This window comes from Culex pipiens, chromosome 1, assembly GCF_016801865.2.
Source record: "Culex pipiens pallens isolate TS chromosome 1, TS_CPP_V2, whole genome shotgun sequence".
NCBI classification, from domain to species: Eukaryota; Metazoa; Arthropoda; class Insecta; order Diptera; family Culicidae; genus Culex; species Culex pipiens.
This window is the reverse complement of record NC_068937.1, coordinates 99,656,834-99,674,133: the sequence shown is the minus strand read 5'-3', so window position 1 is coordinate 99,674,133 and position 17,300 is coordinate 99,656,834. Positions and strand designations below refer to the sequence as shown.

Here is a 17,300-nt window from a genome sequence, read left to right as displayed (position 1 = left end):
GACATTAATCGGACCATACGACTTGGGGCAATTTTGATACCCATATTACCCCAAGTCGTATGGTTCGATTAATGTCTCCCGGTAGAACCTTCCCCAGGGCACTGGCCACTCCGGGTGTGGCCAATCCAGTAAAAATTGCCATTTTCATTACCAGTTTCAAAAACCATGAATTTTGATACCTATATTGCCCCGAGTCGTATGGTTCGGTAAATGTCCCCCCGGAAGAACCTTCCCCAGGGCAATGGCCACTCCGGGTGTGGCAAATATCTTACCAATGTGGTCCCAACCCCATTGCCCCAAATCATTCTGGTTTTCCGGTGACCTTCCTAACAATCTTTATTAGAACAGAAGTCCTCACAAGTTGGTGCACAACCTGTGTCTTTCATATGTGCGTGAGTGTGTGTGTGAGTAATAAAATTACCACCGTGGATCCGTCTTTGACGAAACCTCGTTAGGTACTGAAATTTTCTGAGGCTAAGTGCTAGCTTATATAGTTCGCATGAAATGTGACAACAGTGGTGCCACATTCTCGCGTGAGAGTTTCGCAAAAGCAGGAGAGAACGCAAAATTTGCACCATGTTGCCACATTTCATGCGAACTATATAAGCTAGCACTTAGCCTCAGAAAATTTCAGTGCCTTACGAGGTTTCGTCAAAGACGGATCCACGGTGGTAATTTTCTTACTCACACACACACACACCCACACACACACACACACACACACACACACACACACACACACACACACACACACACACACACACACACACATTGGAAGACACAGGTTGTGCACCAACTTGGGAGGAATTCTGTTCTAATAAAGATTGTTAGGAAGGTCACCGGAAAACCAGAATGATTTTGGGCAATGGGGTTGGGACCACATTGGTAGGATATTGGCCACATTAATCGAACCATACGACTTGGGGCAATATGGGTATCAAAATTCATGGTTTTTGAAAGTGGTAATGAAAATGGCCATTTTGACCGGATTGGCCACACCCGGAGTGGCCATTGCCCTAGGGAAGGTTCTACCAGGGGGACATTCACCGAACCATACGACTTGGGGCAATATGGGTATCAAAATTCATGGTTTTTGATACTGGACATGAAAATAACCATTTTGATTGTGGTGGCCACAACCTAGAGTGGCCGGTTCCGTGGCATTTTCCGAACCATACTTGTTTTGGCAATATTTTCGTGTTTTGGCAATTTATTTCCACAGAGGTGCCAAAGATTGAAAACATTTAATTGGAATAAATTATTCAGGATTAAATAAATAGGCAATGATTTAAAAATAAAATATAATAGAATATTTTTTTAGGAGTTTTGTACAAAGTTCTTTGTCATATTGGTCATGTAGAACATAACTACCTGCACCTTTTTTTTTGTACACAGAAAAAGGTTGAAAATTTGTTTGGTTGAATAATACCTCTTTTTTGAATAATTTTACCTTAAAAATGTGTGAAAATGTGAACGTGATAAAAATTCACCAGAACCTGATTTAATATTACATTTTTTTTTAAACGTAATCTGTAACCATTCCCTGATTAACATTACCTTCTTTTTTGTTCTGTGTGAATTTTAAGGAAAAAAATGTTCCGTCAGTTTTAGCTTTACAAAATCATAAACTTGTTAGGAGTGATGGTTTGCATGATTAATGCATATAATTTTCTATTTCATTCAATTTTAAATGTGAAAATAAACTGAAGTCTCAAGCTTTTTTCAGTCTTAATTACTTTCCTCTTCTTTTTTACAAATTAAAAAAAAAATACTTATTTCTCATTTCTAGAGTAAATTTTCAAAACAACCTATCCCTCATGGGTTTCCTATGCAGATAGGACCTTTTGAAAATTTAATCGAGATTTAATCTTTACAGCTCAAACCTCAACCCCCAAAAATGGTGGATTTTTTTTTATAAATTCACACTTATTTTCTGTTGCATAATTTCTAAATAATAGGCACATAATCTAAAAAATACGACCAATGATAGTTTTTTTTTTTTTTTTCAAACGAAAACATTAAAAATCTCTGAGATTTTTTATCACAGCAAGGTATAGGGGAAATTCTCGTATGTTTGGCAGGTTAAGCACTCACTCCTAACTCCATCCAATTTGCTGATTTTCACTATTTAAACAACTAATTTTGCAAAACTTTTGATAGAAACTGGCTTGCTCACTTCTTATTGAGCTATTTATCACTCCATTTCAGTTGAAAACGCTTTTAATTAGCTTTAATTGAATGTCAAAGTTCTGACCTGCCAACATTAGAGGCACGCTGGAATTAGATGCTGTTCCCCTACTTAGTTTTGCAAAAAAAAATCTATGAACCCAGGATAAAACTGCTCTTAAATGTGTTGTCTTCTTTTCGAAAACAGGTCTCAAAAATCTCCCAAATGATTAAAAATGATTTAAAAGTAGATTTAAAATGTATCCTTAACAGTGTACAATCAATTTAACGTGGATGTTTTCGACTGTTTTTTCACATTTTTTTGCTTCCAGATTAAAAAAAAGAGTAGAAGAAGAACTTTTAACAACATTTAGGATGAAAGAAAATAACAACCGTAAAAATAAAATTAAAGGCTCGGGAAATTTCAAACTATGTCAATAGAAGCCATTTTGCATAACTAGTTTCCCTTACAAGTCTCATTTTTTCGGGCTGGCCATACAAAAAGGACATGTGAACACTCGAAAATTTGTATCTTGAGAGGGGATTTTCTGATCAATTTGATGTCTTGGGCAAAATTGTGGATTATGATTAGGTTTATTTAAAAAAAAGTTTCGCGGAAAAAATATTTTTTTTACTTGTTATTACTGAAAGTTGGTTAAAAGAAAATAAAAAGGGGTTTTTTTTTGTGTGCCACTTTTTTTGAATCGTCTTAATCATCACCTACAACTTTGACGAAGACACCAAATGGATCAGAAAATCCATTCTCAAGATACAGATTCTCGAATATTCACATGCCCAATTTGTTGGAGTAACGGGAAAGGGTAATGGCGTAATGGGTTTGGGGGTGTGTAACGATCCATGCAAAATTATTGTGTGTTATATGTTAACAATGCTTTCAAAATTGTAGTTCTCCTAGGTAGTTTATTTAAAAATATTTTCTCTGTGTTATCCTTGTTGACAACAGATGTACACCGATTCGTAATGTAACAGTAAACAAACTAAGCTTAGTAACTGAACGTCAACTTAAAAACAAAACTAGTAGTATCTAAGTACAAAACATTTCCGTAGAATCACTTACACAGCTCATGCCTAAGAATCAGCTGAGAAACCTGAATGTGGGATGATCGTTCGCGTGATACCTATCCTTCAAACAAGCTTATTATCCATATTGTGGGCCTCTACACTGTGCAGTTGAGTTGTAGCTGTGCTGGCTCTGGTACATTACGTATTCACGGCAACTAGCGGTTTTGTTTGCCTTTTAGAGGTACTAACTTCCGTGCAAGAGGAAAGGACATTCACTTTCGATTTTTTTTCTTTTCGTTTTTACTTCTCAAAGTCCTTTTGAGTGGAAAATTGACCATCCTGCGTGACGGGGACGAGGACAGCTGGAATTGTGACGTAATTTGAATTTACGGTATTTCTTCCGGGTTCAACTTGAATATGTATGATTGTAACGATTTATTATTCAACGGGTTGAGCGTCAAAGTTCATTAACCAGTCGTTTTCCGGATTTATCAAGTTCAATGACATTTCTAAACCTGGTGTGGGATAATTACCAGCTTTCGATTTAAACTGAAGAGGAGCGATTTCTCGCTAGCTTGTAATTTTATAGCGGCCACCATTATGGCATCATACTCATTTTGACGTTTTAATCAACTGTAGGTGTAAACCTTGTCTGTTCCGCAAATTTCTCCATCATTGATCTTCTTCCTTGTTTATACTAATTGATGTAGCAGAATGAACTGCTGGACATCAATTTGTTGCAGTTTTACAATGTATGTGCCGTGCGTACCATAAAGTTTTATTGTCATCCAAGATCAAACCATTTACCGCTGTCGTAGCTTTGTTTTGAATCGCCATTGCATGCGTGCGTGAATAGAATAATTACATGACACTCACACGACAACAGATCCGCAAATAATTACCGCGCTGGAACAAAACTAGTTCTACTTGGGTCTAATCACTGTTGCTCGCCTGTAATGAATCACGTTTGTTTTTCTTGCTTCCAAATAAGAAGCTCGAAACAGCTGAGGAACAGCGCAATTTTGTTGACAATCAGCTTTGCGAACCTTCTCTTTTGTCGTTTTTCTATCATGCACGATAGTCATGGTGAGCAAAATTTACCCTCAAACTCGACTCTGAGTACGGTTGTTGTCAACGATCGCGTGATACACGATCCGGCCGGATTCTGTGGGTCATCATTCCGTGGGATCTCTGCGGAGGGAACCAACAAGTTGTAAACAGGAAGAGTCCGTACGTTCGCTGTTGGTGGGGCGTCAATTTCCTACAATTGGAGTCCATTGTGCGACACAGAATCAAAACATAGCACAAGATGGAATGATCAGGTTATGGTTTGTTTTGACAGGTCGCCATAATGGCGACTGCTATAACGGTTCGAGCAACTTGGCTTTCTCGCTTTCATCACCTTGACAGTGAAGATAAATGTTGCAGATTGCGATGCCGATCCCTATTCCAAATTGCACCCAGGTGTCCTTGAACCGTGTCTAGTGTCAACTACGAGAGCGCAACTACGGCCAGCGCAGCAGCGGTTGTTGTTACAATTATATAATTGAGTGGGCCTGGCCTACCTTAAAGTGGCCCTATATGTTGTGGGAGTATCGCATCAACCAACGGCTGTCAATCTTGATTCACTAGCTTTTGTGTCGTATGAGTTTGTTTGTTGTTGTTCTGGGATTGCTTGACATGCAACTTTTTTTTTCTTTTGTATTTTTTAATGTTTATGTTTGTGCATTAAAAATCATCAAACAACATACTGTTGTGTAAAAATATCTTTAAACAATTTGGGAATTTTGTGTTTGCAAAGACCGTATTCAGATTAAAATTTTACTCGTTTTTTTTTGCAAATCCAGTGTTACGATAAGTTTTTTGATTAAGTTCTAGATGCGAGTGGTAAAAAATCCAAATTGTTCCTGGTTTATAGCAGATTTTATTGGGGTATAACGACGAATACGCCAACTTCTCCCAAAGGATCTACTATAAATCTAGAACAATCTACTGACCAATCGATACGGCAACCAAATCAAGACTTGCCCTGATTTAGTAAATATTGGTTGCAAACAACTAAAGATACGGCGTTTTAAATGTGAAATAATTGAGTAAACGCGATATGTCGTTTTTTTTCTATTTTTTTAAACTATTAAAGCATGAAACAGATCATGAAAAAATCAAGTTCATTTCATAAGATTCCAAGTTTCGAATGGGAAAAAAGGAAAAAATTAAAACAAAAGCCTATTTTTTACCCAAATGTATACAAATATATAAAATTTAAAAAAAGGCTTCAAATTTAAATGCAAAAATGTTAACTTCGTGAAACAATGGATTATCTTAGAGTAATATTTTTAAATTTAATTTTATGTCTTTAAATTTTCCGTCGGTAACTTTTTTTTTTAATTTTTTTTTTCGATTTTATAGGATATTTTATTTTTGCCTGCTATCGGATGGGGAAGTAAAACGTTGCTTAAAAGAGTTTTGGGTGACTCACCAAACATAACCTTCGGACACCTAGAAATGAGCAGAAACTTTTTTTATGTAATTTCCGTCAAAAGTTTCTGTCCGAATTAGCTGGGGTGAATTTGATAGCTTTTAGATTTTTCCGCAAAATGAACAGTACAAATCTAGAGTTTTTTTTAAAGGTCCTACACGAAAAAAAGGCGATTCTCGAAATCGTGAATTGTGTTCATGAATTTGAGAACCACGAAAAAATATTTTCACGTTCATTATGCACCATACTCATGAATAAATTCCCTCGTTGTTCTCAAATCCATGAACACAATTAACGATTACAGATGTGTTTCATATGATTATAGGACCTTTTCAAAAAAAAAAAAAAAAACTCTAGAAATTAAATACGTACGGAATGGTATGGAATCATACTGTCCGTGGTAGAAATCTAGAGTTTTTTTTTAAAAGGTCCTATAAACCAAATTTTTATTTTTTGCTTTTTGGGTGTTTTTAGAACCGGCTTGAGTCAGGGGTATTCAAAAACACCCAAAAAACAAAAAGTGAAAATTTTGTTTATAGGACCTTTTCAAAAAAAAAAACAAAAAAAACTCGAGAAATGTGTTCAAAATACTCCAAGAAAATGTTTTCATAACATTTTATGGAGCTTAAAAAATAAATTAATAATAATTACGAAAATGTTCATTAATAGGATAATTATATATTTTCATAATTTCATAGTTTTATTCGAATCGAAAAACGGAATGCAATTTCGGACTCATTGAACATTTTCACTAGGAGAAGGTATAATTATTGCCACAAATTAACATTTTATGTGTTTTTGAAATACTATTCGGAAAAAAAATAGTCATTTTCAGTAGAACAAATTTTATATAAAATGTGAACATTTTTGATTCGTGCTTCGAATTCAGTTTAAAATGCAATATAAATCGATATTTTAATAAACGAAACTAATTTTAAAGAATTTAAGGCACAATTCTATCTTTTAATAAATTTTAACCAAAATAATGAATAAATTTAAAAAATATATAACAACATAACATAACAAAATTCATGCCATTTCAATAACAAATACTGTTAAAATAACCGAAAGTGTTATGGAATCTTCTTGAAAAATCCATTTTTGCATAAGGGTTCAAAAACAGTTTATGTTATCATAACAAAATTTGTTATTGTTATTGAAAGCCAAAACAACTTTGAATAACATTTATGTTATGGACGAATACTTCCAACTGTTATTGGGATGATCGGATTATTTGTTAAAATAACAAAAAATAATAACAAAGATTTGTTCGAAGAATAACTTAAAATGTTATTAGTCTGTTATTAACATAACAATTCAATAACAAAAAAAATCATAGCGACGAATAACATATCTTGTTATAAATAACATAAAATGTTATTGGCCAAGTATTTTCAAATATCAAAAAATGTTATTCCCAAGTTATTTCCGTCTGCTTGGGTCCAGAGAAATGTTTTTTAAATGTTCGGTACCATCCATAATCCACGTGGACACTTTTTTTGGAAATGTTAAGCCAAACCATAGTTTACCTTATAACTAATTGGTTTCAGCGGTTGTAGTAATTATTTTGTTGAAAATATGCACTTCTAAAATAATAATTGCTTACTCTCAGTTGGTAACGTTTCCGCCTTGTAAGCGGTAGATCAGGGTTCAAATCCCGGCTCGGGCCAATACAACTGATGATCTTTTCTCTTCTGGATTCGATTGCTTAGTAAAGTGATCAAGATCATGGGAAAAAATACTTTACTCATTTGGAAATTCAAAAATACTTTGAAACAAGTAGCAGTCTCTGAATCTTTCATTTACAGCATGAAGATAGAATTTAAAAAAAAAACAATGCTAGAAACAATCAATTATGATTCTACTTTAGGGGGATATTGACAAACCACAATCGATTTATCGATTTATGATTAATAGGGTTTTATGCTTAGTTTAGACTGTATTCCAGTCCTAGTTTACGTCATTAAAAAATAAATAAAAATACGTCGTTCAAAAATGTTATCTATTAGTTTTTGGAATTTTAAATTTAACAATGATGCCAAATTCGTAGGGGTTCCCTTTCCATCCATTCATTGCAATCACTTTGTGACTCATCCCTGTTTGAAAAATGTCGCACGTCGTACAAGCTGTCGCGCGGTTTTGATTTTACCGTTTCGATATCGATTGGTCGAAAGGACGACAAACGTACGACAAACACTCGACATGCCCGACATTGTTTTTTCCATCGATTTTCCTTCAATTCGACGTCACGATTTTCGTCGACGCAAACAGTTTGACAGTTCTCTTCAGCTGGTCTTGTTTGGACTTGATTGCAACCGAATCGAACTAGTTATTGTTGATGTTGGGCTTCGGAAGGATTTTGACCGGTTGATAGGTAAGTTGTGCTTTTTTTCTGTCGGAAAGTTCCGGCCGGAGTGGGCAAGTGGCCAAATTATAGCTTCTTATGTTCCAGATATTCAGAATTCGGTCTTCGTGGCGGTGGAGGAGGAGGACGAGACGCATGTATCCGGCGGGCCAGGTCTTCGTGGCGGAAGACGGGACCGGAAGGAACCGAGCTTATGGAGGATATGGTTCATTCCAAAGGAGGAGGAGGATGAAACACCGAGCGTCAAAAGTTCTACCCAAGGTAAGAGAAAAAGGGGTACAGAATAATCATCTCTTGGCGGTGTTTCTGATCCACCGGAAATTTGTATCAATAGAACTGTTGCTTCAAGTCATTGAAATGATGGAAGAGGCGCATTTCAAAGTATCGGGAGTGAGCTTGGAAGACGGAAAGTATGAGGGCTAATATTGGGTGTTATGATTATTGGTCTTCAGAATTGTATAATAAAAAAAAACTCTAACATAAATGCTCCGCCAGGATTATCTCGATGATGAGTTTCAAAATTTAAAAACTAGAAGCATCCTGAATAATATTTTACAGATTTTTTTTAATATTTTTTTATATTTTTTTACTGAAAAAAATAAAATTAATTAAAAAAAGGTTGAAAACAAAGCGAATTACAAAAAATAGGTATTTTTTTAAAAGGTTTGCAGAAATATTTTTTTAAATAATTCTAAAATTCTAAAATTCTAAAACTTTAAAATTCAAAAATTCTAAAATTCTAAAACTCTAAAATTCTAAAATTATAAAATTCTAAAATTCTAAAATTTAAAAATTCCAAAATTCTAAAATTCTAAAATTCTAAAATTCTAAAATTCTAAAATTCTAAAATTCTAAAATTCTAAAATTCTAAAATTCTAAAATTCTAAAATTCTAAAATTCTAAAATTCTAAAATTCTAAAATTCTAAAATTCTAAAATTCTAAAATTCTAAAATTCTAAAATTCCAAAATTCCAAAATTCCAAAATTCCAAAATTCCAAAATTCCAAAATTCCAAAATTCCAAAATTCCAAAATTCCAAAATTCCAAAATTCCAAAATTCCAAAATTCCAAAATTCCAAAATTCCAAAATTCCAAAATTCCAAAATTCCAAAATTCCAAAATTCCAAAATTCCAAAATTCCGAAATTCCAAAATTCCAAAATTCCAAAATTCCAGAATTTCAAAATTTCAAAATTTCAAAATTCCAAAATTCCAAAATTCCAAAATTCCAAAATTCCAAAAATCCCAAAATTCCAAAATTCCAAAATTACAAAATTACAAAATTCCAAAATTCCAAAATTCCAAAATTCCAAAATTCTAAAGTTCTTAAGTTCTAAAATTATCAAATTTTAAAATGCTAAATTTTTTATAATTTAAGAAATTTTTTTTTAGAATTTTAGTATTTCATAATTTCTTAAACTCTAAATTCTAAAAATTTTATAATTTTGAAATACTTAGGTTCTTAAATTTTTAATCTCTTAATTTTTTATATTGTGTAACACTCAGCCCCCGGTGGTTGGTCACTTTTTCGTTTGTAAAATGGGTGTCAAACTAAAAAGTGACCCCTTTCGTTTGACAACAGTTGGTGTCAAACCATCGGGTTTTGAGTGTATTCTTATAATTCTTGATATTTGTAAATTTCAAAAATGTCAAAGATTAAATTTCATTTTTAAATTATTCAGATATTCTAAATTTTTACGACTAATTTAAACATTCGAACATTTTTAAATTGTTTTAAGTCTTTTAAGTTCTTAGCATCCTGAAAGCATGGACTTTGGGGTCTTCAGAAACACATGCACTTTCAATTTAAAAAAATCAAAAATATTTAAACAGGTCCAGATGGGTTTTCTCCATAAAACTTTGGAGAAAAACCATGCGTTGATATTGATTTTTAATTTGAAATCTAAAATTTTTGAATATTTTGTTGTCTTAAACTTTCTTTTATTTTTATTTTCTTAAAAATTTATAAGTTTTAATTAACTGCTTTTTTAGTTTTTTTTTTCAAAATTTTACATTGAAAGTTAAATTTTTAAATATTCCACAATTAATTATTTTATGAATTTTCACAGATTTTTTGAGTATAATATCTGTCATGAGATTCCCTTTGTTTCAACAACAAAACTCTAGATATGATTTGGATATGATGATTCAGCCGAATGACGTTATCTTTTTTCAGGTAACCAAAAATGTTCCAATCTGATCCTGCTAACAAACCAGCGTCTTTGTGTTGTCCCACGTAGTTTGTTGAACGGAAGCTGTAACGACCGCAAAAACATCTGCTCCGGAAGTGCGTAAACCGACGTTGTCCCGTACTCCGGTGGCCATCAATCCATGGGACATAAACGGTGGCGCCGCACCCCGCCGTATCTGCGGCTAGTCGGAGAGCAATAGTCAATCTTGATCAAGATGCTGCCTCGCACGCTGGCGTCGGCTCGAAAAGATGGCTGGCAAATTCCGGACCCGGAAGACAACGCCAAAAACTTCCGGCCAAGATGCCGAGCGATGAGCTGAAAGACCAACTGGAAGACAACGCCAAAAACTACGTGGAGATCGCGACACACAAGTAAAATTAATGAATGTATTTTAAATCGAGTGAAAAAGTGAAATTTACAATAAAAATACATCTAAAAAAATAAAAGAAATATCTATTTTTTACTGCAACATAACCTAAAAACCCGAAATGACATCACACGACAAAGGCACGACATCCTAAATAACAAAACCGTGCGACGTCGGTCGAATGTCGTGCAATTTCGATCATCGATCGCACGACAAATACGACATTTTGGTGCAAAAACGTATGACATTCGCGCGAAAGTCGCACGACATTGTCGTGCGACGTCGTTCGATTGCACGGACGACAAACGACGGACGTCCGACGAACTTTTCAGTCAGGGATCTCAAAGGGCAGCCACAAAATTTCAAAGTTCACCACAATGACTGTAAGATCACCCTAAAACTCGATTGAACTTGGCAACTAAGTAGAAAACGGTCCCCTTGACATCACACCCCGGACTTAGACGGCATCGGCCAGTTATCCACGCCACTCAGAACAATTTGCTCACTCTCTCACTCGAATAACATGGTGAGCAGCATTATCAAGCTGTTATATCAGCGCTGATTATCGCTGAGTGAATGATCCCATAAATAAAACTCTCTCTCTCTATCTATCTCTCGTGGCCTGAGACTAGAGGGTCACCCAAATCCGACGACCATATAAATTTGCTTTGCGTCTCGTTTGTGACGCTAATACTGTGTGGTCTGATCAGATGAAACAATCAGTGCGCGCAATTGCGGAAGTGCATAATTTTTCACTTTGGCATCGTTTTGGGGTGCACGACTCGGTGCTTGGGTTTGGGGGCAGGTCACCTAGCGACGTTGTTCGATGTGAACTTGAAAATGGTTAGGATTTTTATTACAGTTGACGCAAAATTTGATAGTCATGCCATAATGGCGAATGCTAGAAAGCTGTTGTCACGCATTAAGGCCATAGCCTCATCATTATAACGGCAAGAGAAAATTGGAATAAGTTGTTTAATTTAAATGATGAGTTATAATGCTGAAATCTTACTAAAACATATCATGTCGTCGCCATAGCGCTATGTTACCGCAGGTGCATTTTAGGCTTGTTTAGATTCCCAAAATTCGATTTCAATCCTGAGATATTCATTTAAAAATTCAGAAAAAAAGCCGTGCGTTGTTGTCACTATTAATACGGAAGAAGTTTCAATGTGTCGTGTCGCTATGTTGACACACCCTGGAAATTGTATGCCAAAGAAATTTCAGGTCAGAACGCGTTTGACATACCCGACTACCGTAAACATTTCCAGAGTTTTTTTTTTTTTTTTTTTGAAAAGGTCCTATAACCTATTGTCTTTCATATGTTTATAGGACCTATTAAAAAAAAAAAACTATAGATTTGTAATTATAATTCGGGACTTCGGCACCCAATCTCAATCAAACTTCGGGATAATGCACAGAATAGTCAACCAAACAAAACGTGTTTGCTATTGTTTACATTGCGTGCTCCATTTTTTGTTTATTCAAGGTCAAACATTAAAACGCGTTTTTCTCGGAACGTCCAAAAGCGACGTGCGACAAGAAAGCACGACCACGTCGAAATATTCGTGACTCCGAAATCCAATTTAAAATAAATTCGACGCCAACATTTCAAAAAGCATCATTTACAAACTTTGCGTTTTGAGAAAAAACGCATTTGAATGTTGAGCATCATTTTTCGATTCCCATTTTAATATTAAAGCAAAAGAAGATGTTCTAATGATAACAAACGATGAAAAACGTTGCACAGCAAAAAATCCGATGGTAAAATCGCATCCAAAAGCATGCACATCACCTTCGTCAAAAAAGACACTTAATATTACACGCTGCATGTTAAAAATTTTGTAAACACAAAAAAACGTTGCAGCCGACGGGACTCAAATTCAGCACCTACAGAAAGGACTGGCGCCTTAGCCCGCTCGGCCATCAGACCGATGAAAAATGGAAAGGATAAACGTATATGTGAGCTTGACATTTCGGTCAAGTAGGTTTCCCATAGGGACGTGGCGTTACATCGTGCTGCCATCTGGTGTTTTTAGGCGCAACAGTGGAAAAGTGCTGAGTCATCGTCTAAAAATAGACGGCGTCCTATCTCGCCCAGCAAAATGAAGTCGATAAAGTAGTCGGTTTCGATGAGAAAATGTGGAAAACGTGGTCTAAAAATAGCGACGCCATCCCCCTATACCGATGGGCTACATATTTCAATGTGTTATATTACACAGAATTTCATAAAATAATGCAAAATTTATTTTACACCCATGCTTTTTACGCGCAGCTGGATTACTACTTTATTTGCTGTGATGCCTTTATTGATACTTGATCATCCATATTCAATTAAACATTATTTCCGTCACTATATTTAAGAAAAACAAACATAACTTCTTTTGACATCACCAACGTCTATATCACCCTGTTGTCACTGGAGGGGTAGCTTTGTTATGATTCACTTTTCGTCGGCAAATGTACATGGCGTCTTTTTCAGGATGCTTTTTTTCGTCAAGAGGTTCACGTAGTCTTTTATTTGACAGGTTGACAGGGCTATATAAACAGGCGCTGCTGTTGCCAGAAATTTTGTTTATGATACTTTATTTAAAATCATTATTAAACAGACTTTACTGAAGCAACTTTTGCTCATTTTTGGTGGAGAGGTAGCTTATTAGGAGTACTTTCAGAATATGCAATAACCCAGAAAGTGTCAAAATGTACATGATGCCTTTTGAAATGTTGCCGTCGAAATATCGGTTTAATTTCCAGAATAGTCAGCTAAACAGATTCTATTTGTTACTGTTTTCATTGCATGATTTAGTTATGTTCAGGGGAATAGCATGTTATGTAATTAACCTAATGTTGGCATATCAGCATTTTTAAGTTCAATGACAAAGGTCAATAGGAATTAAGCTTAAGCGTGCAAGTAAGTTTCAGCAGCAAATTGGATGGAAATAGGACCGAAGCCTTAACCTACCAACGCTTTAAAACACGTTTTTCTTGAAATGTCGAAAATTGAAATGCGACAAGGTAGTAAGATCATGACGATACGTGTTCTGCAAAACGTTGATTGGTGGACAGCCGTGTAACACAAACTGCCACCTTTTGTTTACATTTGACAGCATTCGACTTACGCAACAGGAAGGCAACACAAATCATCGCAATTAGTTTATCATTTTTGCAACAAGGTTGGCATTATTTTACTGGCAAATTGAGCTACCACGCGATTCCATCAATTTGGCGTGTTTGGAAATCTTAATTTTCGGTCCTAAAATCAGAGAGAAAATTCTGCTATAAAGCATTAAACAGATCAAACAAAACACTGTTAATGGCAAATATCGAAGTGCAAACAAAGAGTTTATCCTGCTCACTTCAGTTGATGTTTACACTCAAACCCCGATGGTTTGACACCAACTGTTGTCAAACGAACGGAGTTCACACACACTATCAAACGTTTGCGTGAGCGCCGTGTAAAACTGACAATTCGTCACTTTTATGTTTGACTTTGACCAACCAACGGGGTACAAACTAAAAAAGTGTCAAACGAAAAAGTGACCATCCACCGGGGGTTGAGTGTACAATTAGGAAAGAGCAGGATAAACTTTTTGTTTACATTGCGACATTGGCCCAATTACATTGTTTTGCTAGAGATACATCTTTTAAAAATGTTCTTTGAATGCCTTTTTATGTTAATAAAACATTGATGTACCTCCAAAGTACTCAAAATATTTGAAACACCAATCCAAACATAAACAAATCTTGACCTTCCCAGCATCAACTCAAACACTTTGACACTCTGCCCAAAACATTTCGCGTTTGTCCCACTCAAAGTCGACGCACAAACTAATTCGCTAATCGGTTCGATTAGCACCGCGCCGCTAAGCAAACCGACCATTGGTAATACCGGTTTACCACCTGATGGTCTACAACTAAGTTAATTTTCGCCCCCGGCCGACCGCGCGCTAATTAATCAAACAATTTGGCAAATTTCCTTTCCGTTTAGCACCGTCCGAATCTCGGCTTTTCGAGATTATTTGAACTCAAAAAAAATGGTTTTTTGTCTTCTTTTCTTATTATGATTTCGGAAATAAATCGAAATATTTTGCTTTTTAGAGGGGAAATCCAGTCCTAAATTTACAAGGACAAGCAGCCACCTTTAGCAGTGCTTACCTTGTATTATGGCACCAATGTTAACAATGAGAGAGGTGAGCTACTGTCAAACGCAGGGCTGAAATAAAAGTTTCCGGAATCTAAACAAAAAAAAACTAAGGAGAATTTGTTTCAAATGTGTTTATTATGTTTCGAATTTGCATTCTGTCTGCTGCTGTTTTAGTTACATTGTTTTTTTTTTGGGTTGTTAATCATCGTTACGCGCCATTTTGCTTTTTCATCCTCTGTTGTTGTTTCAATACAGCGAGCGAGTTTCGACCATTTCTCGTTTTATTTTTAAGGGGTGTATATTGTTTGTGACAAAGATTTTTAAACGGTTCTTCCTCCTTTTTTTCAATTCAACAACAACCTCGCAGTGGTGGTGTAAATGTGTGCTTGTTGCTCATCTTTATGTGTGTGTGTTCATTCCGTTCAAACGTGCGTTTGTTTTCTTGTTTACTTTTTGTCTTGTTGTCGTTTGGCTGTTTGTTTGTTGATAAAATTCTGCCCGCTCTCTCTCTCTCTCGCTCTCTCTTCTGTATATCTGATATACAAAATGTTACCCTGTGTTATTAGATTTCTGTCTGTGTTTTTTTCGTTTACTTTCTTGTTTAAATTTATTCTGTTAATTTTTCTTCTTTTTTTTACTTTACTATGTGTATAGTGTTTCACATGGTTAGGTGTAATGCATTAAGTACAACTACGGCTACGCAATGCTATTGGATTATTTTGGTATTTGTGATTATGTGTTTCATTTTGCTTGTTTTTTTTTCGGTTGATCTTTACCGGGGATTTGCTTCTTCAATGCCGACCAAATGCCAAAGGTGTTTCGTTGAACGGTTCGCGCTCGAGTTACGGAATTAACATGTTTTCTTCGCTAGGGTTGAGTATTTTCAGTTTAACGATAAACCAAATTTGCTTGTAAATATAATCTGTATAGAGTTCCGTTTAAATCGGGGAAAGCAAAAAGGGGGTCGGAAAAACAATCTTCTTACAATATTAGGAAAAATAATTATCACTAAAACCTTTTGTTTTTCGTTAAATATCAAACTTTTAAATGTTACTTCACGGCTACGAATCGGCGTTTGTGCGCCACAAAACATTGCAAAACAACTCGAAGGGCGCTCGTTTTACACACCAAACTTTTTATCCAATCTCACTTTTGAAGAGCAAAACGATGAAATCAAACCCGAATCGTTTTGGCACCTGTTTTCCATCATCATCACACGTCTGTTGTTTTAGGTTTTTTGTTTGTGTTACTTTATGCGTTCGTTTATTTTTCCTCTTATTTCCACTCGTTAATAAATAATTGATTTTCGTTAAATGTTGTTTTCATTATGTGTGTTTGTATGAAAGGTTTCGAAAAATTTCTAACATTAATGTGTTTCACTTTCGTTACAGAACTATTTATCACTAGTCGGTTTTTTTTCCTTCAAACAGTTTCACCAACTTTAGCAACTTCTACGAGATTTTTTTCTTTTTTATCCTCAAATTTTAGTTGTGTGTAACTGATACTGGGGAACCCCTGCTAGCTTGAATATGTTTACTTTGAAATGCGAAACGACTTTCTCTCTCTTCTCTCTGTGTTATAACATGCAGTAAACGACAACGGGAATTGTAAACGCGAAAATAGTGGAAAATATTGGAAACATCTACGCGAAACTTTCTGTGGCTATTTATTTTAATACCGTCTTTTACGATTTTCGAAAATGGAAATGTTATAGTTTTGTTACATTTGTAGCTTGGTTAGTTTTAACTGTGGTTTTGTGTGAGAGGAATGTCATGCCAACATGAAAATTGTACATTTTAACTATTTATTGCAATAAAAAAATGCCCTCTGGTCCACTGGACAGTTGTTAAATAACGCATTAAATGCGCGAATTGCAGTGGCAAGTGCACCGCGAACAACTGGGATTCTCGGCAGTAAGAAATGGCAATTTTCAACCTGTTTTGAGTTTCTGAAGAATTCTCTGCGGAAAAATGACAGTTATAAAGCTATTAGTAAACCACGCGTCAAGTGTGCAAACTGCAGTAGCGAATGTTGCAAACAAATGAGTTTCTCGGCACTGAAAATAACGAATTTGTCTCATTTTTTTTGTTTGCTAGTGCTAGCAGTCAGCATAGGGTTTTACGCCGTGACGTCGTTTGACAGCTCGCGTGCACTGTTTACAAGTTCTTCGTCGATTTTCCACGATTTTCCCCGACAAAAATCGACGACCGCTAAGTCCAAGTAAACAGTGCACTCTTTTCTAACCTCCAAATCGAGTCAGCGTTAAACCTCATTCATCATCGACAACGATATTTGACAGTGCTCACAAAAAAATGCCTGTATCAAGACGATCTTTATTTCGAAGCGACCGTCCGAGAACGCACATGAAGTTGAAACGAACGCATCCGAGCTCGGCGCTCAAGCAGCCACTCGACACGAAGGCACGTGCTCTCTCTTTCGTTCCCTCTCAACCTCTCTCTCTCTTTTCTCGTGCGGTACTTCGTGGTGACAGCAATCATTTGAACGCAATCATTGGGGATCGGGATTTCGGTAAAATGTCAAACGATCGTGCGCTGCGCGAATGTG

At 35.6% G+C, this 17,300-nt stretch overlaps 3 protein-coding genes across 11 annotated transcripts in view; 2 read left to right on the top strand and 1 right to left on the bottom strand.

Annotated features, from left to right (window-relative positions):
- LOC120430222 (putative peptidyl-prolyl cis-trans isomerase dodo) overlaps positions 1-17,300 on the top strand; it is a 277,938-nt gene that overhangs the window by 185,671 nt on the left and 74,967 nt on the right. The gene's annotated exons all lie outside the window — the stretch shown is intronic.
- Positions 1-17,300, bottom strand: part of LOC120430217 (ecotropic viral integration site 5 ortholog) — a 129,660-nt gene that overhangs the window by 44,595 nt on the left and 67,765 nt on the right. The gene's annotated exons all lie outside the window — the stretch shown is intronic.
- Positions 7,766-10,664, top strand: LOC120431843 (uncharacterized). Of its 2 annotated transcripts, XM_052710256.1 has the most exons (3): positions 7,766-8,042; positions 8,121-8,294; positions 10,209-10,664. In XM_052710256.1, the coding sequence occupies exons 1-3, from the start codon at positions 7,871-7,873 to the stop codon at positions 10,325-10,327; spliced, it is 465 nt and encodes a 154-aa protein (XP_052566216.1). In that variant the 5' UTR covers positions 7,766-7,870; the 3' UTR covers positions 10,328-10,664. The 2 variants fall into 2 exon arrangements, with proteins under 2 accessions (XP_052566216.1, XP_039452906.1); XM_039596972.2 differs by having other exon boundaries at positions 7,766-8,294.